At 44.3% G+C, this 25,976-nt stretch overlaps 1 protein-coding gene across 4 annotated transcripts in view; it reads right to left on the bottom strand.

The window, feature by feature from the left end:
• Nucleotides 1-25,976, bottom strand: part of CIP2A (cellular inhibitor of PP2A) — a 122,918-nt gene that overhangs the window by 37,598 nt on the left and 59,344 nt on the right. For all 4 annotated transcript variants that reach the window (XM_073586247.1, XM_073586245.1, XM_073586248.1 and 1 more), the window contains 8 exons: nt 25,716-25,861; nt 19,497-19,572; nt 17,421-17,648; nt 12,509-12,668; nt 9,646-9,787; nt 7,534-7,633; nt 7,221-7,339; nt 6,260-6,446 (listed from right to left, as the gene is read on the bottom strand). In XM_073586247.1, coding sequence (XP_073442348.1) covers nt 6,260-6,446; nt 7,221-7,339; nt 7,534-7,633; nt 9,646-9,787; nt 12,509-12,668; nt 17,421-17,648; nt 19,497-19,572; nt 25,716-25,861 — 1,158 coding nt within the window. The remainder of the gene's footprint in view (nt 1-6,259; nt 6,447-7,220; nt 7,340-7,533; nt 7,634-9,645; nt 9,788-12,508; nt 12,669-17,420; nt 17,649-19,496; nt 19,573-25,715; nt 25,862-25,976) is intronic.

Here is a 25,976-nt window from a genome sequence, read left to right as displayed (position 1 = left end):
ATTTCTATCTAAAATTATACAGTGGGGAAAGCATGTATTTGATACACTGTCGATTCCCACCTACAAAGAATGGAGAGGTCTGAAATTTTTAATCATAGGTACACTTCAACTGAGAGAAACAGAATCTACAGGAAATGTCTGACCTCTGTAATTGCAAACAAAGGTTTCTGTACCAAATATTAAGTTCTGTTTTACTGTTGTATCAAATGTGTATTTCATGCAATAAAATGCATATTATTTAAATCATACAATGTGATTTTCTGGATTTTTTCTAGTCTGTCTCTCACAGGTGAAGTGTACAATTGCAGACCTCTCCATTCTTTGTAGGTGGAAAAACTTGCAAAATTGTCAGTGTATCAAATTCTTATTTTCCCCCACTGCACATGGTTCCCTGTTCTTGATGGAATTATAATATACATTATTTTATAGGACAAAATTATTTTGAGTGAATTTATATGATTACAAAATGTCTAAGAAGCTCCCCATGAAGTCAGCTGTATTTGAGCATTTCACAGTGACTCATGATGAAAAATATTGTGTGTGTCAATGTAAGACAAGTGACCCAGGGGAAAACAAATGCTGTGATGCCAACATCAGTGCATACTCGGGCAGTGATAAAAATGCTCCTACAAGAGCTTCCAATTTAAAAAGACATTTACAACGCTTCCACCCAGAAGTTTTCAAAGCTGTGAATGAGAAAGATAACAGCAGCACCAAGAAACCCGCGCCCAGCACTTCCTGCCAGGCAAAGAAGGAGGAAAGAGCAACTCAAACATCATTAATAAGATATTTTGTAAGTGACAAAGTTACTATAACAATGACAGCAGATATGTTTAAAAGACAGCTCATACAGCTTGTTGTGAAGGACAGTGTACCATTATCATTATTTGCATGACTAGCTTTTACAGCTCTTAATGGAGAAATGGCCCGCAAACTTGGTGTTTCTCTGGAAAGAGAAAGTATTAGAAAATTAGTGATTGAAGAAGCCCTTAAACAAAGGGAAGATCTTAAAAAGACTCAAAAGACGCTTCATGTTTCTTAAAATGGATGCCTGCACACGGCAAAATGTTCACTCTGTGACATCAATGTTCGATGTTTGTGACAACAAAGAAATTGTTACCAAGACACTGGCAGTAAAAGACTCTATAGCTCATCACAGCAGCCAGTTTCTCCAGGCCTTAGTGGAAAAAGTTCTGCAAAATTACAAACTCAAAAAAGAACAGGTTCTTGCTATTGTAATGGACAATGCTTCAAACATAAGTACAATTAAATTGATGAATGAGAGCAATGAACAACAGCTAGAAGAAAATTTAAGATACAGTATGTTTGAGATGGAAGGCCACAGTGCTGTTCATGTAACTGAGGAACAAACAGATATTACAACAGAAGAACAGCCAAATTATACTGTAGAAATAGATGATTTTGTTGAAGCAGCTTCAAAACACTTTCATATTCATCACATGCGCTGTGTTGTGCACACGCTGCAGCTGGCAATGATAGATAGTCTGCAGAAGGGACATGCTGGAAATCTGATTGGAAAAGTGAGGAAATTGGTTATTGCTGCCAGAACCCCTAAAATGGATTCCATCTTGAAGAGACATGCTGGGAAAGGGGCAATTGTCGATCAAGCCACTCAGTTGGGGCAGAACTTATTTAATGATTGAGCGATTGCTTGAACTAAAACCGTTTCTTATAGATATGGCAAACCCTCATGTAACCCTAAATGAAGGTCAATGGACACAGGTGGCTGAATTGAAGGAATTGCTTAATCACCCATTTACCGTGACTAAAAAAATACAAACTGAGGATTTAACTCCTGGCATTTTCATAAGGGAGTGAAAGAACTTGCTATTTTGCCTGTCCCAAAGAGGAGGTTTAATCGCAGATGGCATTTCTGCTTCAATGAAATGGATAGAGACACAGCTATTGGAAAATAAAATTTTTCTGGCAGCTGTTTATGTGGACCCAAGTCCACGCTGCTTGATGATCAACAGCTTACTAAAGGAAAAGAAGCTCTGACTGAGGTAGCAGTTAGGATGAGTGGCCTACAGGAGGACTGCCAGGCACAAGAAGTCTTGGGTCCTGACAGTGCTTCTGCTGCCATATCTTCATCCTCATCAGATGAGGAGTTTGACTTTGACCAGTATTTGGATGACATGGAGCAGGCAAAGCGTTGCAGCAAGGAAAAACATTTCACTCAGTCTCCTATAGCAAGCAGATTGACCATATTTCAGCAAAATGTTTCACTTGCGCTCAAAGAAATAGAAAAATTCAACCGTTCATCAAAACTGACTGTGCATGAGGCAATTCCTTTATACCCGGAAATTGTTAGAGATGTTTCCCATGTGGTTACGGCTTTGCCTCCAACCCAAGTTAGTGTAGAGAGGTTGTTCTCTAGCCTTAAAATTATTAGGTCAGATTTGAGGTCATCTATGAAGGAGGATCTGATGGAGGCAATTCTATTTCTTAGAACAAATTCATAGACTGTACAAACGTTATTTAGTATGTTTTTGTTGAAAACGTTTTTTTATGCGTCTTACAAAGAGAACATGTGTGGCGCCCCTGAGGGTTCAGTCGCCACAGAGGTACTGCACCTTCTCCTGAGGTGTGGTATCCCACCAACCAGGTAAGGTGGAGACACCTGACCACACTCCAACACCTGGATCCCACACAAAATAGTAGTGTAGCAAAGCACCTTTTGGTGGCTCCCTGCTTGGAACACGAAGCATGCTGGGAGGTGGGTGGAGTTTAGTTTGCACTGAAAAGAGCAGGAAGAGTTTAGGAGTCAGTTAGTGAGTCATTCAGTCAGTGAGTGGAAGTCTGACAGGGAAGTCAGTCAGTAAGATCCCCGGGAGAGGGATGGATGAAGGAAGTGCTGCAGCAGACCTCAGTGATCTGGGTCCGCTGGCACGGGGAAGAGACATTAGAACGGAAGCCTGATTCTCCATATGAAAGAAAGGATTGTACGGAACGTAAGGAGAAAAGGAGGACTAAGGGTTAGGGTTAGAGGAGAACGCTTCCCAAGTTCACAGTGCAAGGCCGGGGTCCGGTCCCCGAGGTTGTATGGATACTAATGGTCCTGCAGCAGACACCGGAGGAATAGAAGTAGTCACCACTCGATTCCCACACAAGACTTGGGGGGCACAACAGCGACGATAGTGAGCCGGGACTTAGCAGCAAGGAGTCCCCGAAGCAGGCTACAGCTGTCTGCCGTACAAGTAGAGTTCATAAGAACATCGGATAGGAGGAACCCCAGTGTAACTCAGTACTGGAGTACTTCATTTTAAAGGCGCCATAAGAGGAGACGTTCAGAAAAGGCACATATGTTGGCAGAGTGTTGGAAGGGAGGACTTCATCTTGCCTGGAGGTTGACTGAGCCCCTGACCCGGAGGACACGGCACGGATGCGGGTGCCTGCACCACAACAGAGTGTGAGTAAAGCTTTGGAACTACATGCCCTGGTGTCCTCCACTTATTCCTGCGTCAACCTACCCAGCACTGCTACATCCCCTGCGCCTGACACTACATCATCTCAGTGTCACTTCACCTAAACTGCCCTGGGACTACAGCCCTGCCTGTGGAAGGCTATAACATCACTGCTGCACCCCACCATCGGTCCCAGAGGGTCTGTCTGCAGCGTCGGCTTAACATCTTCATTGCCGAACACCACAGGTGGCGTCACGAATCACTTATAAACTTTCATCACCATAAGCACATTGAAACAACCCCTTTTACAATGGAGACCAGGGCCACGGACCGGGTCACAGCTGCCATGACAACTCCCCTTGAGAAGTTCAATCGGCCCGGTACCGAGTACCCCACTGCCCTGGCGTCTGAAGGCGCTCCACATGCCTTACCATAGGCCGTGATCAGGGGGTGTCCGGGTGTTTGGCAGTTGCTGGCCGATGCCTCGTGGGGCTGCCCCGGGCTCTACAGACATTTTGCGGCAGGCCACAGCCCCAGGCATTTCCTCGGTTCCCTGTATGTGCGGTGGTTCCGGTAAAAAATGGCCGTGGATCTCGAGAGATGAGATTTCAGCGCTGAGATCACATCTGCGCATGCGCCGGCGGCCATTTTTTTTTTACCGGAACCACCGCACATACAGGGAACCGAGGAAATGCCGGGGCTCTGGCCTGCCGCAAAATGTCGGCAGAGCCCCGGGGCAGCACCGGACACACAAGCAGCACCACGGGGCACCAGCAGCAACGGCCAGCAACCACTGGGCACACGGAGAAACCCGGCAGCAGCACAAGACCCCGCAGCAGCAGCGCACATCGGAGCCCCCCTCATCCCTGAATGCGGCCTACATCATCACCCCACTCCTGCCTGTTCCAGCAGCGACCCTGGGACTCCGCTACACCGCAGCCACCAAACCGGGTAAGCAATAAGATGCAAGGATTATAAGAGGTACCACCATTTTATTAAAAAATATTTTTTTCTTACTTTTCTCCTCAAAATTTGTGGTGCGTCTTATAATCCGGAGTGTCTTATAAAGCGAAAAATACGGTATTTTGCCCAAAATATTATATGTTTTTCGATCTCTCCCGTTATCTGTCTTGACCTCATTTTTAACCAGCCTACAATCTCATTAATTTTTTGTGTGGGGTAATAAAAGGGCAAGGATTGCTACTGATCAATTATTTAAAAGCAAACCACATGGTGGAATGGGTCTGCCCAACATTACAGCATATTATTATGTTACTCTCATAAAGCAGTCTATTTGGTGGTGGCCTAGCGTATATAAACCATCTTGGATTGACTTGGAATTATTTTTCAATAAAGATACCCCACTAAACAGAATTATTTTCAATCTGCTTATCAAAAAAGGGACTTTCCCTGTTAATCATCCTATTTTCTTAGCGATTTCGGAAGCTTGGATGAAATTATTCAGACTTAGAAGGCAAATTTCTAGATCAGAAATTATTAAAGTACTCCCTCTTTCTTTGGTTGAGGTTATTGCAGAGTTTAATCTAGATCCACTCTGGGCTACTTGTGGTGTTAAAAAAAAATTCAAGACATTTACGATGGTAAATTTTTCTACTCATCTACACAAATCAAGGCCACATTTGGGATTCCCTCTTCTGCCTTTTTACAAATCTTAATCTTGAAGAACCAAATAGAGCTTTTTCTGCAGACCAAACCATATCTCTCTGAACCTTCTGTGAAAAAATTTAGGTCAGAATATTTTTTGGAGCATTCAATACCTTTATAAATGGTTTAACTTGGATCAAACCTTTAGTAAATCACCTTACATGATTAAATGGGAAGAGGACCTCCACCTTTCAGTAGAGATAGACGATTGGGAAAAGGCAATTATAACAACGTACTCTTCCACTATTTCAATGACTCTCCAAGAGTTGGAGAGAATGTGGACAGATTGGTTCTCTATTTCACATATACTGGTCATGTTCAAAGATTATAGACCATTATGGATAGAGGTTGAGTCCTTGGTTGTTCAAATTTTAAATATTAATGATTTTATTTTAACCCCTCAGTTGGCCTTACTCTCTATAGGCAGTTCAATCCATCCTTAAGACAACTTATTCTTCACTTTTTTTTTTAGTTACCAAAAATATTGCTTTTTTTTTTGGACGTCCCCTAATATTCCCTCATTACAAGATTTAATTAATAAAACTTCTTTACATAAATATGAAAATAAAATTGCTATTTCAAATAACTGCTTTAACAAATTTGCTTGTAAATGGAACCGTTGGATATAACTATTTGCATAAGGGCATTGTTTTTTATTTCTAGTTTATATTTATGTAAAATATTTTGACTATGTTTTTGATCTGACAAATATCTGTTCTATGTATTTTATGGATTGATTGCATGACAATGCATTATTTCCCTTTCCCCCTACCCTTTCCCGGTTATTATAAATTTTGGAAAAACAATGTGCTTATCAGCATCAGTGTGGGAGGTAACCATAGTACCCAGAGTAAACAAGGAGAATATACAAGCTTGCAGAGGTTTTCCTTGGTAAATTTGAACCTAGGAGCCCTACGCCGCATGGCTATAAAGGTAATGACAGCCACCGTGATGACATTAATATCTTGTGACAGTATTGTTGGCTGTGGTCACTTGTACAACTAGTGGTTTCAGCAGGGCTGACCGTAACATTACTGGATGAAATAAACCAAAAATGGAAGTATGACGACAGGATTGATTACAGTAAATATCGCAGATGAAGTAAATTAGTATTTTATATTTGTAGCACATTGTTTGGAGTACTCATACAAAGTAAAGGTTTACCTTACCTCCATCCCCGACTGTAGCTTCTGAATTAGATCCTGAATATTTGGGGATGATATTTCCGGGCTGTGCATTTTAGCGGTCTGTGGAGGTTTACAATTGTTTGCAACAACATGCAATCCAAACCTTTTGGAAGGTTGACTCGTTTCTTGCTTTGTGTAAGCATTATTAGCAGCAATACTTTCCCCAAGACTAAAAGGTAAAAAACATTAATATAGCCATAAAATAAACTATTGCCAAGTAAGATATTCAAAAACAAAAAACTTCAAAAGGGGCACAAACAAAAAAGCTCTTATCAGAAACTAATGAAATAAGTTCTGTAATTTTCATCCAAAATATTGATATGTTAAAAACACAAGATTACCAGTGTGATGCTTTTTTGCAATTATTTTCCTTAGATAATCTGTGATCTTTTCCTTATGGGGCTTTGAAATGACTGACAGGCAGTTGCCAATTACCCACCTCTTGTGCCGACAATCTCTTCCTGTTCAGGTGGCAATTCTCCTGCTTCCTTTGATCGCATGTCAGCAGAGCAGCTTTTTCTCCTCCAGTTTGTGGATGATGGGACGTCATTGCTGACCAGAGCCAACTGTCAACCAACATGACATCGACAATGATGCCCAGTTGACACAGCAGACATTGAAAGAGAAGCAGCTGCTCTGTTGACAGAAGCAGAAGTGCCAGCAGGAGCGGTACATGTCCGCTCTAAGCCAGAGCAGATCGTCACAGGCTATAACAGGTAGTTGGCAAATACCTGCTGGCAAGTTCTTAGCCCCACAGGTTGTGTATACAGTCTGTGATGGCAGATGGGAGAATCTGTGTCACAGAGCTGGAACGAGAAGGATGCAATGGGAGAGCACATCATTTTTTTTCTAGCAGTTAGTGGACAGATTTTTAAATACCTTGGGCTTGGGTGACCCCTTTAACACTTGCCCTATTTCATTTTTTTGCACTCCATTTACTTACATAAATGCTGGGAAATCTGGCAATGGTGCGGCTTCAAATAAAATTCGAAGGCCAGCTTGAACTCTCTCTCTGTTATCAGAGGTTAATGCAAAAGATAGCGATGGGATCAATCTTTGGTCCTGATGAAAATAAAGTGAGTAAATTTTAACTTATATGGCCTAGTTTTAAGAGAAATATAAAGCAGCAAACATCTGTTTCAGTAGGTTGGGCTGTATTTCCCTAAAAAGTGTGAAGTGTCAGTGCTTAGACATGATCGTTGCTACAAACTGTGAACTGCATGTAAGCTGCGTATTCAAAAGTAATCACACCATACCTGGAGTATCTTATAGAAGGCAGCTTCCATATTTGTGACCAATTGTTTTATTCTGCTCATCACATCTAAAGTCTTCAGTATAACATCTGATGAAACGTTGCTTGGTACAAAAGCAAACATTGTTAAAAAATATATATATATGCTGAAATTTACATTTAGCGAAAGGCCTACAATAAGCATAAAGGAAAAACCGAAAAAAAAAATCGGCTAAAATGATCTGAAGGGTGGAATACAGAACACAGAGTCCATGCTACTTAATTTTTACTGAACAATTATTAAAAACACATACAAAGTATAACAATCATTAGTGAAGAATAGAACCCAGTAGTCGGGCTTGTGGTTCTGCCAATCAACAGTGAAGAAATGGAAAAATGGATAACTCCACCAGTGGGAAATATATAGCCCCAATTGTACTCGTGCTCTTGGCAAACAGTATGTTTTGCTCACAACAAAGCTTAGTCAATTTAAATACAGTATGCCAATAGTCAGGAAAAAAAGGATCAACCAATAATATAAACCATATGATCCAAAATGTAGATTAAATCATAGGGTTGATGCCCTTTCCTAACATCCCAGTATAACTCATGCATATAAACTGTGGCATGTGCAGCACCATCAATAACACAAATGAGTAACATATGTACTGCTTAATACCATACAAGACTGGAGAATAAGGGAGTACTAGGTGAATTTGTTGATTTAAAAAGGTGAACAATTTTATTCAGGTAGAAAGCACAAAAAGTCTAAAAGACATAGTAACAAAGTGACCATAGTGCACCAGAAAAACATACAGGCAGAGACAGGAAACAACACCTCTGAAAAGCTATGCCCATTCAGTATAGGAAGCCCAGGCCAAGTGACCCATAGAAAGCGGCGTTGTGCCATGCGAAACGCGCGTCAGGGAGGACATCTGGCCTTGGGTTCCCCCCTCTGATACCTCCACTACCTTGGTAAGTCCTGTCATTAGCGTCCTTAGCTGAATTTTTACTCTGTCATCGGTAGTACGCTTTATTACTATGAGTCACTAGGGCTGGGCTTCCTATACTGAATGGGGATAGCTTTTTAGAGGGGTTGTCCCTGTCTCTGCCTGTATGTTTTTCTGGTGCACTATGGTCTCTTTGTTACTATGTCTTTTAGACTTTTTGTACTTTCTACCTGAAAAAAAATTGTTCACTTTTTAAATCAACAAATTCACCTAGTTACTCCTTTATTCTCCGGTGTTGCTATGTTAATTGGAGTTGGTGTAGCCTTTTTATAGGGAGACTCACCACGTGGTGTTTTTCTTCCCTGGCATCATTATGCAACTGGGCTTGTTTTTAATACCATACAAAGCATTGGAGAAATCTTAATGGAAAAATGAGCACTAAATGAGTGAATGAAAGATAGGACACCAGCCTAGACTTTCCAAACGAGTGTTTTCGTGGTAGTTCATTCTTGAGAAAGCATTATGGATCACATGATTTATATTATTGGTTGATCCTTTTTTTCCCCTGACTATTGGCATACTGTATTTAAATTGACTGGCCTAGGTTGTGCCAACGGGTTGTAGCTAAGCATTCCATTTTCTAAGAGAAGGAGTACAATGGGGGCTATATATTTCCCACCAATGAAGTTAACTGTTTTTTCCATTTCTTTATTGTTGATTGGCAGAACTCCAAGCCCATCTACTGGCTTCCATTCTTCACTAATGATTGATATATTATGCCTTACATCTGTTTTTAATAAGTGTTCAATAAAATTTGTTATTATCAAGTAGCATGGACTCTGTTCTTCCATACGTCTTAAGAGTTGCTACCTCTAATTTGGGCATTATTACCTATATAAGTATATAAAATGCTATGATGTTTTTCTGGAACTTTTTCAATATAAAATGATCGGCAGTAGTTTCGTCACCACAAATATCCTGCACACGTAAACCCCAATATTATGGAATGTAAGCGTTAACTAAAGCTATAAAGAGCTGAATAAGGTCATCCTAAATAAAACAATTTGTAATGTGGGTTTGTCACATTAGTATTCCCCTTGGCTTAACATCTGAACAGGTTAACATTGTGTGAAATCACATTTTCATGAACTTAGTATACAGATTAAAAAAAACAAAACAGAACTTACGAGAGGTCCGAATTCACCATTCTGGCACTGAAGCTGTAATCTGCGCCACTGAATGTAAACTGATAATCGACAAGAGCGACACATCTGTTGACAGCGAGTTTCACAGCAATGTGGGATTTTAAGGTGTCATCAGCACAGAGAGGTAAGCAATGATAAGGAGAACAGTCGGAAAAGATTTGTGGCTGACTGTTACTAACACCAGCCCCCTATTTACACCTGCAGTTTGATCAGCATTTTATATCCATTTTTTTAAAACCAAATCTAGGAGTGGATGCTAAACAAACGCTATAAGGGCGGTTTCACACGTCCAGATATTTTCGATACCGGAGATATCCGTGTCACCATGTGGCACATCCGTGTGTTGCATCAATACCACACGGACGGAGGCAGGGGAAGTAGCGCTACGGTAAGCGCTGTTCCCCTGCATGTGTTGCTGAACGTGGCTATCATTCTTCACTGCTCTGCCGGCAACAACTACAGCAGGGAAGAATGAATTAAAACAAACCGACGTGGGGCCCCCTTTCTTTTTTTAACCAACCCGGCAAAACTATACAGGTGCAGGCTGCTATTCTCAGGCTGGTAAGGGGCCATGAACAAGCCCCCCCAGCCTAAAAACAGCAGCCTGCAGCTGCCCAGAAAAGGCGTATCTATTAAATGCGCCTATTCTGGAGCTTTGTCCGGTTCTTCCCACTTGCCCTGTAGCGGTGGCAAGTGGGGTAATAAGGGTTTAATGTCACTGATAATCGACAAGAGAGACATCTGTTGACAGCGAGTTTCATAGCAATGTGGGATTTTAAGGTGTCATCAGCACAGAGAGGTGAGCAATGATAAGGTGACATCAATCCCTGCTTAGTAATGGAGAGATGTCAATAAGACCCCACATCGGTTTGTTTTCATTCATTCTTCCCTGCTGTAGCTGGTGCCGGCAGAGCAGGGAAGAATGATAGCTGCGTTCAGCACCACATGCAAGGAAACAGCGCTTACAGTAGCCGCCGTTGGCCGTCCGTGCTCATGGAGGACAGTGTACACTTTTCTCCGTTTGCACTTGTGCGGCACGTGTTACTGGCCGTGTGTCCGTGTTAAAACGGACATGTCTCCGTGTTTTGCACAGGGACACACGGTCCATGAAAACACGCTGACATCTGCATAGACCCATTCATTTGAATGGGTCTACGAGTGTCTGTCTCCGGTACGTGAGAAAACTGTCACTACACACACCAAAGCCACTGACGTGTGAAACCGGCCTAACAGAAACTTTTACATGGATATGTACGCTGATCAGCCATTACATTCAGACCACAAATGCTGCACAGTAAGAATACTTTAAAGGGAATCTGTCACCCCTTTTTTGAGATATCATATAATGATATCATTCAATTGTGTGTCACATAAGGATTCTCTTAGTACTTTTGCTTCCCCCTGACCCCGCACCTTTCATGCATAAATACCTTTTTTATATCGGTTCAGATGCATGTAAACTGCCACGGTCCGGTCCAGTGGGCGGGGCTTATTCAACTGCTCCCCCCACCTCCCTGTCTTGCGCTACACAAGAAGAAATGCGCAGAGCAAGACAGGGAGGGGGGGGGAGCAGGTGAATAAGCCCCGCCCAGCGGACCGGATAGCGGCAGTTTACATACATCTGAACCGATATAAAAAAGGCATTTATGCATGAAAGGTGCGGGGTCAGGGGGAAGCAAAAGTACTTGTGACACAATTGAATGATATCATTATATGTTATCTCAAAAAAGGGGTGACAGATTCCCTTTAAAAATATAGAAGTGTTAATAGCTTGTTTTTATCAAATAACGAAAAACAAAGGGAATGAGCAAAAGAGAAATCTAAATAAACTCAATATTTGGCGTGACCACCATTGCCTTCAAAAAAGCATAAGTCTTCTACATTACTTGTACAAAGTCAGGCATTTTCTAGGATTTATAATCAGGTGTATGCGCAACCAATTATACCAAACAGGTGATAATGATCATAATTTTCAAGATTAGGTAGAAACGCAGTCATTAACAGAAACAAAAATAGCTGTGTAGGAGGCTTAAAACTGGATGAGCTAAACACCGATGCAAAATTGTCCACCAGTACCATTAGCTCAGAACTGGCAGCAAGCAGTGGAACCCAGCTACACCCATCTACTGTTTAGAAGTCTGGCCAGGGGTGGTCTTCAAGGAAGCATTGTGCCCCCCGATCATCACGAAAACAAGGCGACTCAACTATAGACTAAAACATAGGAATTAGGGTGCAGATGCCAGCAACTGCACTGGAGAGAGGAATGAAATATTTATCAGTAACAGAATGCAGTTTATTTGCTGAAGGGCTGGAGACAGCTACAGTAACGAGTGTTTGTAGGCAACAGTGAAGCATGGTGAAGTTGTGGATTTAGTTAAGGTTTAATAGCGTCCTCAATGCTGAGAAATAGAAAGAGATACATATACATCATGCAATACGATGAGGGTGGTGCATGAGACTCCAAATTTATTCTGGAAATGAAGATATGGCCCCAACAGAGCCCTGATTTGGACATCAAGTTTGTGTGGAATTAGAAGAGGAGCCAGAAGAATTTGTGCAAGCCTACTCCTATAGATAATCTGTGGTTAGATATCTAAGATGTTTGGAATAAGGTACAAATGTGCCTAGACAAATTTATGCTGTATTGAAGGCAAAAGGCGGCTACACCAAATAATGATCTGACTTGTCAAAGATTTGTCTTACTCACTTTTTATTTTGTTAGTAATAAATCATTCCTCCACACCTGATCAACCTTATGCACAGTGATGTGTGTAACAATATATAAGATTTTTTTCTCCCACTTAAACATCAAGCTTGATTAAAAAAAACAAAACAAAAAGGATATTGCTTAAGACATCCAACGATTTAACCATTCTTTCACATCTTTTTTTTGCTAATTGTTCATCCAACGGATGGTCAGGGACATGAAGTTGCTCAAGAATAACTGGCAATAGAAGGTCTACAAACCTTTCTGCAGACTGAATGGTGCCAGTGTCAATAGCATCCTAAACAAAGCAGGAAGGGAAAAAAAAAGTCCTTAGAGAAACATTTAAAAAGCACTCTAACGTAACGTTACCATTGAAATGGCTGGTTAAGCGACTGCGCCCATGTGAGTAATAGTGTACAATAAAGGAATATCCTAATGTTAAAGCTGACTCCATTGTAAATTGAATAATCATATCTATCCACTTTAATAATTATGCAAACGCTCATTTTTTATATTTCTTAGATCATTATAGTATGGTAAATTTTAACACCAAAAGGCAGCAAAATTATCTGGGTATCTAAAAAAAACAATGGGTTAGTTTCTTTTGTTTTAATTACTAGTATATATTAGAAAAAAGGAAATTTCAATTCACTGTACCCCTTTTTATTTTGTCTAGAAAAGGTGGCTAAAAGGTATTTCCGCTTTAGGCACCATTCAGAAAGCCTTTTATTATTCACTCATTCGTGAAATAAAGGACCTATTTTTATCAGTTGTGAGACAGTGACTGGCATTGTTGTAAATGGCCAGTATGTGTCGCAGAGTGGGAGGTCCTCTGCGCTGTAAGCCAGAAATGTTGCTCTGGGACCTGTAATTCTACGAGCTTTTGTTTTGTTCATAAAGGGGGGCTTACAGGGTTAGCCGGAGAGCTGGGCGGGACTGGCTAACCACACACACACCTCCCACTTATGGGGGTGGTTTCAGCTACATAATATGACGATGGTTTGGGTCAATGGTCGCGGTTGTAAGGTCCTGTATGAGGTCAGGCCTGTGTGTTGAAGAGCACATGGTGAGATCTCTGTGTTGGAAGGTCCTGTGCGTGGACCGGATTCCTGAATAGCAGATGGAGATATCGTGGACCTGGATGGTCGCTATGTTAGAAGGTCCTGCGGGTAGACTGGATTCCTGAATAGCACAGAGTGAAACCATGTACTCGCAGAGTCTGTGACGACACTGTGTTAGGGAAGCTACGGACCTTCTGAGGTTTTGGAATGTCGGGAGTGCCCTTGCTACAAGTCATCGTCCGGACAGTGATCCCAGTTAGGCAGCTTCCCCAGAAGCCAGGACTGACGAGGAGTCAGCGTGTAAAGCAGGAGCTCCTGTAAGGCAACTCCATACAAAGTGGGTTATAGTAAGGCAGACAAGTATCTGCCATTGGAACAGACTGTTGGTGCTTGTGATGTTCCGTGGATGCTAACCCCTTAAGCCCCAAGGGTTTTTTGCACGTTCATGACGGGCCAATTTTTACAATTCTGACCACTGTCCCTTTATGAGGTAATAACTCTGAAACACTTCCATGGATCCCACTGATTCTGACAATGTTTTCTTGTGACATATTGTACTTCATGTTAGTGGTAAAATTTCATTCAAATAACTTGCGTTTATTTGTGAAAAAAACGGAAATTTGGCGAAAATTTTGAACATTTCGCAATTTTCCAACTTTGAATTTTTATGCCCTTAAATCACAGAGATATGGCACACAAAAAAAACTTAATAAGTAACATTTACCATGTTTACTTTACATCAGCACAATTTGGGAACCAACATTTTTTTTTTGTTAGGAAGTTATAAGGGTTGAAAGCTGACCAGTGATTTCTCATTTTTGCAACACCATTTTATTTTTAGGGACCACATCACATTTGAAGTCACTTTGAGGGGTCTATGTGATAGAAAATACCCAAAAGTGACACCATTCTAAAAACTGCACCCCTCAAGGTGCTCAAAACCATATTCAATACGTTTATTAACCCTTCAGGTGCTTCACAGGAATTTTTTGAATATTAAAAAAAAAAAAAAAACAAAAAAAAACACATTAACTTTTTCACAAAAAAATTACTTCAGGTCCAATTTTTTTTATCAAGGGTAACAGGAAAAATTAGACTGCAAAAGTTATTGTGCAATTTGTCCTGAGTACGGATACCCCATATGTGGGGGGGGGGCACTGTTTCGGCACATGGCAGAGCTCAGAAGGGAAGGAGCGCCGTTTGACTTTTTCAATGCAAAATTGGCTGGAATTCAGATCGGACGCCATGTCGCGTTTGGAGAGCCCCTGATGTACCTAAACAGTGGAAACCCGACAAAGGTGACCCCATTATGGAAACTAGACCCCCCCAAGGAACTTAAAAGGATATGTGGTGAGAAGTTTGAACCCACAAGGGCTTCACAGAAGTTTATAACGTACAGCCGTACAATTAAGAAAAAAAATCACATTTTTTCCACAAAAATGATCTTTTCACCCCCAATTTTTATTTTCCCAAGGGTAACAGACCCTAAAAGTTATTGTGCAATTTGTCCTGAGTACGCTGATAACCCCCACATGTGGGGGTAAACCACTATTTGGGCGCATGGCATAGCTCGGAAGGGAAGCAGCGCCATTTGACTTTTTTGGCTGGAATTGAGATCGGACACCATGTCGCGTTTGGAAAGCCCCTGATGTGCCAAAATAGTGGAAACCCCCCACAAATTACACCATTTTGGAAACTAGACCCCCCAAGGAACTTATCTAGATGTGTGGTGAGAACTTTGAACCCCAAGGGCTTCACAGAAGTTTAGAATGCCCGGGCGTGAAAATAAAAAAATTATATTTTTTTCCACAAAAATGAAATTTTGCCCCCAATTTTTTATTTTCCTAAGGGTAACAGGAGAAATTGGACCCCAAAAGTTGTTTTGCACTTTGTCCTGAGTAGGCCGATACCCCATATGTGGGGGTAAAACACTGTTTGGGAGCATGGCAGAGCTTGGAAGGGAAGGAGCACCATTTGACTTTTTCAACGCAGAATTGGCTGGAATTGAGATCAGACGCCATGTTGCGTTTGGAGAGCACCTGAAGTGCCCAATCAGTGTAAACCCCCCAATTCTAACTCCAACCCTAACCCCAACACACCCCTAACCCTAACGGGAAAATGGAAATAATTACATTTTTGTAATTTTATTATTTTTCCCTAACTAAGGGGGTGATAAAGGGGGGGTTTGATTTACTATTTATAGCGGGTTTTTATGTTTGGCAGCTGTCGCATGCTAAAAGACGCTTTTTATTGTAAAAATAGTTTTTGCATCGCCACATTTTGAGAGCTATAATTTTTCCATGTTTTGACCCACCGAGTTGTGAGGTCTTATTTTTTGCAGGACGAGTTGACGTTTTCATTGGTACCATTTACGGGTACGTGACATTTTTTGATCGCTTTTTATTCCGATTTTTGGGACGAAGAATTGATAAGGCGGTTTTATTCTTCGGGTCAGTACGATTACAGTGATACCTCATTTATGTCGTTTTTTTATGTTTTGGCGCTTTTATGCAATGAAAACTATTTTATATAAAAAATAATTATTTGTGCATCGCTTTATTCTGCGAGCTATAACTTTTTTATTTTTTCGCTGATGACGCTGTGTGGCAGCTCGTTTTTTGCGGGACAAGATGACGTTTTCAGCGGTACCATGGATATTTATATCCGTCTTTTTGGTCGCGCGTTATTGCACTTTTTGTTCAGCGGTATGATAATAAAGCATTATTTTTTGATTTGTTTTTTATTTTTTAAGGGGTTCGCTAAAGGGGTTAACTAATGGGACAGTTTTATAAGGCGGGTCGTTACGGACACGACGATACTAAATATGTGTACTTTTATTTTTTTTATTTCCAAAAAATGAATTAGGGAATATTTTTTTTTTTTAAATTTAGCGATTTTTTATAAATTATTTTTACACTTTTTTTTTAATTTTTTTTTAACTTTATTATACTGTCCCAGGGGGGACATCACTGTCATGTGTGAGATCGCTGACACATCACAGATCGCTGTGACAGATCAGCGATCTCACACAGGCACTGCAAAAGGATTCCTCATGCCTGCGCTTTGCAGGCAGTGACGAAGCCGCCTCCCTGCAGGCCCCCCGAAGGTCCCCGCTGCCATATTGGATCCGGGGACCTGCAGGGAAGGAGGCCCCCAGAGCAGCGCAGCACATCGCGCTGCTGCGGGGTCTCAGGGAAGCATGGAGTGAGCCCCCTCCCTGCCGATGCTTCCCTAAACCCCCGGTACACTACGATCGTGTTTGATCGCAGTGTGCCAGGGGTTAACGTGCCGGGGGCGGTCTGTGACCGCCCCTGACACAGTGTCGGGTGTCAGCTGTGATAATCAACTGACACCTGGCCACTGATCGCTATGACGTACTATCCCGTCCTTGGGAATTAAGTCCCAGGGCACATGGACGGGATAGTACGTCATATGGCAGAAAGGGGTTAATGAACTGTGTGGTCACCCACGGTAACTGGACGAAGTGAAGTCCAGTGACTGCAACCTACTGTCGTGTGACGTCGAGTAAAGTTGTGAAAGACATTGGCACAGCATGCGGTCGCCCACGGTAACGGGACAAGAAGAAGTCCAGCGTGTTTAGGGACCGTGATTATGACTATGTGAGGTCTGTGATGTGTAAACATGGCCTACAGTGATTTATGAGTGGCATAATAAACCGCATAGACTGTTTAAGTGGAAAAATGTTCCTGTGTGTCTTAAATCCCGCAGCCAAGCGAGTGTCCTCCAATACATTCAGTAAGTGCTGCCTTACAGTGTTTTCTGATTTGATTTTTAATGTGTCAGTTTTACCTTCACTGTTTCACGAGATCTTATCGCATACAAAAAAACATGTATATATCAACAGCCCCATAGACTAGAAGGGGTCAGCGTCTGTCCCTGAATACAAATGGCACATGTACGTTAAAAAAGGATGTGTGAATGAGGCCCATGTCTGAAAATTCAAATGAAACAAGAAGGTAGAAATTTACTGCAAAAACTTCCTTGAAGAGCTCCAATGCCAATATTGCACAGTTCTGAGGGGCTTCTATGGCTTGGCTTGACCAATGAACTAGAGCAACAGCCGGCTCAGTTGATTTTGCACGAGACCCAAGTCTGCCACTCCCGGCGGCAGGAATGCTGGATTGTTCTAGAATAGTCTGTCGCAGCATATGACGTAAGCTAGTGACTGAGCAGAAGGCCATCAACAATTCTAACACCTGAAAAATACAGAACTTACATGAATGAAAAATGGAGACTTAAGAGATACATGCATCAAGAAAACAGGTAAATGGTAAAAATGAGCCCTGCTCCATTACTGTATAGTACTATGGGGAGAGTATCTACTAACAACCAGTGTGTAGTCTTCTGATACAGATCTATTATAAAAGGCAATGTAAATCAAAGGTGTAATTATACATATGTGTATGGAAGCTCATTTATAAATTAAAAGCACTCCTCCAGCGTTTGTTTGTTTTTCAGCACTGGAGTTGTGCTTTAAATGTAAGCCCCTGTCCTTAAGCTCACCCGGTGTCTTCACAGTTTTTCGGCACCACCTTGTGAGTGCAGCTTCTGACTAGCTGGAAGTCAGAAGCTACATCACAAGCTCTCAATGTAAGTCTATGAGAGCCAGAATGAGGCTCTCATGGACGTGTACAGAAAAGTGTCCTCCGCATAGCTCCATAAAACACTGGAGCTGCCGGAAAGAGACTTTTCGCTTGAGACTGACGCTGGAAAAGGATTAAAGTGACGGTAGGTGACTAGGAGATAGGGGAATTACATTTACACCACCACTCCAGCAGCTCCATAAAAAAAGAAAAAATAAATACTAGAGTGGTCTTTTCACATGCAAATGACAGTGTCTCTGAGGTCTAAGGGGTAACGTTTCTCCTTGCGGAGAGTGACCTACCGACTCTGGTATGCCAAGGTAAGGAGGCTTATTTGCCGTGCAATGCTCCTCTGTGAAATGTAATATACAAATGACCTCTTCAGTGAAAAAGAGACCTTGAATTCTATAGCGCCACCTGTTGAATGCAGCAATCCTAGTACTCTTCCTCTTTGAAAAGCAAATTTACATATTAAATTTTCCAGAGCATTGCACGCCAAATAAGCCTTCTTACCTTGGCATGCCAGAGATGGTATGTCACTCTCCGCTAGGAGAAACGTTACCTCTTAGACTTGAATACAGAGCCTCTTACCCAGCCAAATCAGTTCTCACACTTTGGACTGACAAGAGGCAATACCCCGAAACACAGTGTCTACAAACTGAGAATCTGATTTGGTTTTTATCCTAAGTCACATTTTAAGGCCTGTTAAAAGGTTTATAGTGACTTATAGGATTGCTGCTTCCAACAGGTGGACCTAGAGAGTTCAAGTCCTCTTCCTCTCTGAAAAGGCAATTTGCATATTAAGGGTCTATGAGAAATGTTTCAGAAAATGTAAACATTAAAAATTAGTCTAAGTACTGCCTCACATAAAAATAACTGTTGAAGGAACAGGAATAGTTAATTTGGCACATATTAATCACTTGATTCCGCTATAAACATACACTAGGCTCCACCAAGGGTATGTGCAATTTCAATGTGGAGAGCGCTGCTGTCAGATGCCTTTCACAGTGGCTTATCTACCCTGAAAACAAAAGGATCAGCAGCTGAAATTCTAATAGCCAGATCCTTTTCTCACTTGCCCATATTTGTAGGAGAGATGATGGGATGTCCTCATACACATCAGATAATCTGTGGGTTTGGCCGAGCTTCATCTAATGTGTTTGGGGGCCTTAAAGAGTTTATTCAGCTAAAATATGGAACTATAGTGAAAACGTTGAAGAAGAAAAAATTCAGTTAGAAATGAACACAAGTTTACAAGGCTTTGAATATAAACAGAAAACAGGGATATTTTCTATTTAAAAGTTCTAGAAAAAAAAAAAAAAAAAAGAGTTTACCCATAATGAATATTCATCAAATGCAGATGACATTCAAGATGATCAATGTAGTGCATAGTATTAAAAAATGCTCTTTAAACATATAAACATATCATTGTGTTACTTTTCATATTAAGATGAAAAATACCTTCAAAGCGGAATCTGGATCTTTACCATGTAGAAGGCCAAGCACTTGAATAAGACATGAATTAAAGTGTTCATATCTAAGGCAAAATAGGAATTTGGTCTTGTTAAATGGGAAAGTTATTGGACAATAAAAGGCAAAAAGATTCTAGAACGCTTTTCCAGAAGATGGAAGTCATAAAAAACAGGATTTTTGGGTTGCTTACCGTAAAATCTGTTTCTCAGAGCCTTCATTGGGGGACACAGAGACCATAGGGTGTATGCTGCTGCCACTAGGAGGCTGACACTATGCAAAAAAAAAAAGGTTAGCTCCTCCTCCGCAGTGTACACCCCACCGACCGGCAGGAAATTCCTCAGTTAGTGAGAAAGCAGTAGGAGAAGCAACAGAATAGATTGAAAACAGAACAAACAACTCAACTGTAACCAATCAACCAAAGGAAGAACAGGAGTTAAAGAAAATGGGAGGGTGCTGTGTCCCCCAATGAAGGCTCAGAGAAACAGATTTTACGGTAAGCAACCCAAAAATCCTGTTTTCTCGTTCGCCTTATTGGTGGACACAGAGACCATGGGACGTCCCAAAGCAGTCCCTGGGGTGGGAAACAAACTTCCATCAGGCCAGCGGACTCACCACCGCAGCCTGCAAAATCCTTCTACCTAGGCTGGCGTCTGCCGAAGCGTAGGTGTGGACTTTGTAGAATTTCACAAACGTGTGAACAGATGACCAGGTTGCAGCTTTGTAAAGCTGCAGCGCGGAAGCTCTGTGGCGTACCGCCCAGGAAGCACCCACTGCCCGGGTAGAGTGCGCTCTGATCCCCGGAGGAGCCACTCGATGCTTAACCCGGTATGCCTCCAAAATTGCCGATCTGATCCAGCGAGCAATAGTAGCCTTGGAGGCCGGGTGACCTTTCCGCGCCCCATCTGGAATGACGAAAAGAGAGTGTCTTTCGCAAGGAAGTCGTCCTAGACAGACTCATCTCCCTGACCAGATCCAGTTTGTTCAGGGACCTCTCCCGAGGGTGAGTTGGACTCGGACAGAAGGACGGCAGAACAATATCCTCATTGAGGTGAAAGGAGGACACCACCTTCGGAAGAAAAGAGGGAGGAGGCCGCAGAACTACCTTGTCCTGGTGAAGTACCAAGAAAGGAGAGCGGCAAGAAAGAGCCGCCAATTTCGACACGCGCCGGATGGAAGTGATGGCCACCAGAAAAGCTACCTTCCAAGAAAGGAGAGAAAGGGAAACATCCCTGAGAGGTTCAAAAGGAGAACCTTGCCAAACCTCAAGAACCAGATTAAGATCCCATGGATCCACGGGCACTCGATACAGAGGAGCCGTGTGAGCCACGCCCTGAAGAAAGGTTTTGACCTGAGGGCGGGAGGCCAATGTCTTCTGAAATAAAATGGACAGCGCCGAAACTTGACCCTTCAAGGAACTGAGAGCAGCCCCGCATCCAGCCATGCCTGAAGAAACGCCAGAACGGAAGGGAGCGAAAAGCACATGGGCGCGATGTTATTGGCCTCACACCAAGTGAAATAGGCATTCCAAGTACGGTAGTAAATTTTGGAAGATGATGGCTTCCTGGCTCGGATCATGGTATGAATTACTCGACCGGAGAATCCTGCTCGTTTCAAAACCTCGGTCTCAACAGCCACGCCATTAAATTGAGCGGCCGAGAATTGGGGTGGCAAATCGGGCCTTGAGACAGCAAATCTGCCCTGTCTGGAAGCTTCCAGGGGGCGTCCGCGAGAAGGTTGACAATGTCCGCAAACCAAGACCTTCTGGGCCAATTCGGGGCGATGAGAATGACTGGAATTCCTTCTGCTTTGATCTTCTTCAACAGCTTGGGAAGAAGAGGCAGGGGAGGAAACAGGTAGGGGAGCTCGAACTGCGACCAAGGAATGGCCAGAGCGTCGGCGCCCACTGCGAGAGGATCTCGAGCCCTGGATACAAACTGTGGGACTTTCCTGTTGAGGCGAGAAGCTAGCAGATCTACGTCTGGGGTTCCCCAATGACGGCAGAGCTGAAGAAATACCTCCGGATGTAGGGACCACTCTCCTTCCGCGAGACCCTCGCGGCTGAGAAAATCGGCGGCCCAGTTGTCTACGCCGGGAATGTGTACTGCGGAGATTGTCGGTACCGAAATCTCTGCCCACCGAACGATCTTGGACACTTCTGCCAGGGCTGAGACACTCAGTGTCCCTCCTTGGCGGTTGACATATGCCACCGCTGTGGCATTGTCTGTCTGAATCCGGACAGGCAGGCCCCTGAGGAGCCTCTCCCAGTGGACGAGAGCCAGATGGATCGCTCGTATCTCTAGGACGTTGATCGACAGAGCAGATACCTGAGTCGACCAACGACCCTGAACAGCGTGATTGTGGAATACTGCACCCCAGCCGAGGAGGCTGGCATCCGTTGTTACAATCTGCCAGGGAATGGGAAGAAAAGACCGCCCCAAGAGGATGAGAGGTGACGTCAACCACAAGTTGAGCGACCGCTTGATCCGGCCTGAAAGACGAACAGGGCGATCCAGGGACAGAGCCGACCTGTTCCACCTCGACAGAATGGCGTGTTGGAGAGGTCTGGCGTGAAATTGGGCAAAGGGAACTGCCTCTATCGCCGCCACCATCTTTCCCAGGACCCTCATGGTTGTTCGGAGGGACGGAAATCGTGTGGTCTGCAGTGATCGTACATCCTGCCGCAGGGAGAGAATCTTCTCTTGAGGGAGAAAGACCCTTGACCGATGAGTGTCGAACAGGAGGCCCAGAAACACAAGACGTTGAGTAGGAACCAGACAGGACTTTTTCCTGTTGACGATCCACCCGAAATTGGAAAGAGTGTCTAGGACGATCGTCAAACTTAGGCGTGCCTGTTGGAAAGAGGGAGCTTTGATCAGAATATCGTCGAGGTACGGAAAAAGAACGAGACCGCTGATCCTCAACAAGGCCATCAACGCAGCCACGATCTTCGTGAAGACTCTGGGAGCGGTGGCAAGACCGAAGGGCAGCGCAACGAACTGGTAATGTTCCTGGCGAACCGCAAAACGCAGGAACTTCTGATGTCCGGAGAATATGGGAACATGTAGATAGGCATCTTGGATGTCTATTGAACACATGAATTCCTGCTCCTCCATGGAAGCGATTACTGAACGAACCGACTCCATCCGGAAGTGGCGAAGACGGACTCTCTTGTTGAGCAGCTTGAGATCCAAGATGGGTCGGACCGCCCCGTCTTTTCGGCACGACAAATAGGTTTGAATAAAACCCTGTAAACCGCTCCGCTTCGGGAACGGGCACAATCACCCCGGCACTGAGGAGAGAGTCGATGGCCGTAAAGAACCCCGGGATCAAAGCTGGATCTTTTGGAGGACGGGATTCGAAGAAACGATCCCGTGGAAGAGAGACAAACTCTATCTTGTATCCTGACGATACAACCTCCCTGACCCAAGCGTCCTCCACTGAGGCCAGCCAGACGTCCTTGAAGAACAGGAGTCGACCTCCCAATTGGAAGGGACCCTCGGGAGTCCAAGGATAGTCATGCTGATGTGGACCGTCCAGATCTGGGTCTGGATGGTCTGCTCTGCGAAGAGTGGGAGCGCCAGGAGGGAGTGGGTCTGAAGGAAACTTTCTTCCTATCTTGGCGTGCCTGCGGTCTTTGTTAGTTGGAGGTCTCCGCCGTATTGAAACGGCGGTAAGCCCGAAAGGGTCGAAACTGACGCCTTAGTGGAGGTCTGCGAGGCTTGGACTGAGGCAGGAGAGAACTCGTGCCTCCGGTGGCGTCCTTAATAATCTGGTCCAATTGGGAACCAAAAGGTGCACTCCCTGAAAAGGCAGATTAGTAAGAGACTTTTTAGAAGACAAGTCCGCCTGCCAGGCCTTGAGCCAAATTGTCCGTCGGATTGCCACTACGTTGCTTGACGCCTGAACTGCGCAGGATGCCGCATCCAAAGAAGCAGAAAGCAGATAATCCCCCGCATGGGAAATCTGATTGGCGAGATCGGCCAATCGATCTGGTTGTGCTTTCTCTAGGATGCCCTGACGAAGATCCTCTGCCCAAGTAGCTATGGCCTTTGCTGCCCAGGATGAAGCAAGGATTGGGCATACCGCCGTCGAAGCCGCTTCGAAGGCAGACTTCGCTAGGGATTCTATAATCCTATCATTAGAATCCTTTAGAGACGCCAAGCCTGAAAGCGGGAGAACCGTGTTATTAGAAAGCCTGGACACGGGCGGATCGACCGAGGGAGAGGCAGACCAGTTGTCCGTGAGCTCTTTAGCAAACGGGTACAGAACGCCGAGACGCTTTCCTCTTTGAAAGCGTCTGGTCGGATCTTCTCTTTCCCTGGTAAAAATCTTTCCAAACTCGGAATGCAGAGGGAATACTCTGGAGGGTGTTTCCTCCCGTCTGAACGAAACCTCCTGATCTGAGGATTTCGCAGGGGAGTCCGCAATGTCGAAGGTATGATGGATCGCTGCAATGAGGTTCTGTACAGTAACCCTCATGTTCGCATCCTGGTCCGAATCCAGCTCTAAGATCCCCTCAGATGACCTGTCCGAGCGCGCCTCACCTGACTTGGGAGAGGAGGCCCGGGGAGGCTGACGAGAAGGACTATGTGGTGACATGGGGCGAGGAGAGGAATCCTCTGACTGAGACACCCTGGTGAGGTCTGCCACTGACTGTGATAGGGACGAAGCCCAGCCGGGCACGGGGGGTTCACTCTCACCTGGGGCCCTAGATGGCTCCTGGGCGGCGTCAGGTTGAATTGGATTGCTACAGTCCAGACATAGGGAAGTGGACTGACCTGAGGGAAGTTTGCGATTGCAAGAAGAGCATGCAAAGAATTTGACTAGAGTGCAGGAGGGAGCCGCAGGGCGGCAACGGTCAGATTTGGAGTTAGACATAGTGAAACCTGAGGTAGTGCCGGAAAGTTGGGGGACAGGAGGCAGAGGAGGGTGTCAGTCTGCAGAGCAGAGCCTACTCATGGCTACTCACGGTCCAGTGTCCTGTAGATGCTTCCAGCAAACGCTTGCTGAGTCCCCCAATGCTGCACCACTCGTTTGGATCTGCGGAGCCCTCGATGGGGAAGAAGACGGAGTCCGGCCGACAGGCAGAAAAAATGGCGGCCGCCTGAGAAAAGCCGGGTAGAAAAGCGCGCGCTTCCTTGATCAGACAGGGAGGAAGGGGCGGGCTGACCGCAGAAAGGAGGAGGAAGATGGCGCCGCCCGCTGCCTATAGGCAGTCTAGGGGGCTGAACACCGCCCCTGGAGCGCAGAGCCCGAGGAAGAGAGCGGTGGGCGGGCTTAGAACGGGCGGAGAGAAGCCCGTCTGAGGAAGAAGGCGGGGGGGGGGGCGTGGCCGCGACGCCGAAGTAGGCCCAAACTGAAGCCGGGGCCTGTAGTAGATGCGGCGGCCGCCGTGAAGCGCGGGGCGGCGCGGAGACAGCGCCGCACTGCCACGGCGATCGCTCCTCAATGGAGCCATGACTAGCCTGGCTGCTAACCATCGCTGAAGTGCAGCCGGGGAGGATGATGGAGGCCTGATTGCAGCCCGGCTGCTGAAAAGCACTGAAATAAGTGCAGCCGGGGAATTCAGGGAAAGGAAGAGGCTGCTGAGGGCTCGGGGTCCTATACTTACCCTCTAGTCCTGCCGCTGTTCAGTGTCTTCTGGTACCTGTGGAGAGAGAGGTACCTCTATCATCCAGCCGAAGGATGTCCGCGTCTCTTCCGGACCGACAGGCTCTAGTGGGCGAGTGGGTGGGAGACGGGGACCAGTTGGATAGCCTGACACGCGTCCGTGCTCAGGCTCTTGGTCCTTCCGGGAGACCTATGAGGATACAGGGTGGCAGTTCACGCTGTACTCATAGCCTCCTTGTGGGACTACAGATGTGACCGTTCACTCTGTATCCCTCGGCAAAACCTGAAAAGAAAACGACGCACATTGAGGTAGATATGGGTCTAATGAAAGACCCGTGTCCACCTCCTACTGACACTAAGCTAAACTGAGGAATTTCCTGCCGGTCGGTGGGGTGTACACTGCGGAGGAGGAGCTAACCTTTTTTTGTGCATAGTGTCAGCCTCCTAGTGGCAGCAGCATACACCCTATGGTCTCTGTGTCCCCCAATAAGGCGAACAAGAAATACAGTTTTGACTTATCAGTATCTCTCTCGCACATAGCTTAGACTCACTTTGCACACGTACTGTATATGTGTGGGTACTGTGTGTAAGTCCTACCTTGATAAATAATCGGCAACTTTTGGGTTCTTTAACAAGTCCATAAGGAGGTCCACTGAGTATTTCCTGGTTAAAGTGCCATCGCCATTTACAAGAATGTTGAATATTAACTGAAATGTTTGATGGATGTTTCTGGAATGAAAAAGCTAGGGGAAAAATATAAATCAGAAATTACATATTGTTGGCAACAGGGAAAATGTATTGTAAATCATTACAATTTTTTAAGTTGCTATAAAGCATTCACATGGAGAACGAGTGCGG

Source organism: Dendrobates tinctorius, unplaced genomic scaffold, assembly GCF_039654945.1.
Source record: "Dendrobates tinctorius isolate UK_male_01 unplaced genomic scaffold, ASM3965494v1 ptg000091l, whole genome shotgun sequence".
In the NCBI taxonomy this organism is placed as follows: domain Eukaryota; kingdom Metazoa; phylum Chordata; class Amphibia; order Anura; family Dendrobatidae; genus Dendrobates; species Dendrobates tinctorius.
Note: the sequence above shows the minus strand (reverse complement) of the source record. Positions and strands in the feature narration are given on the sequence as shown.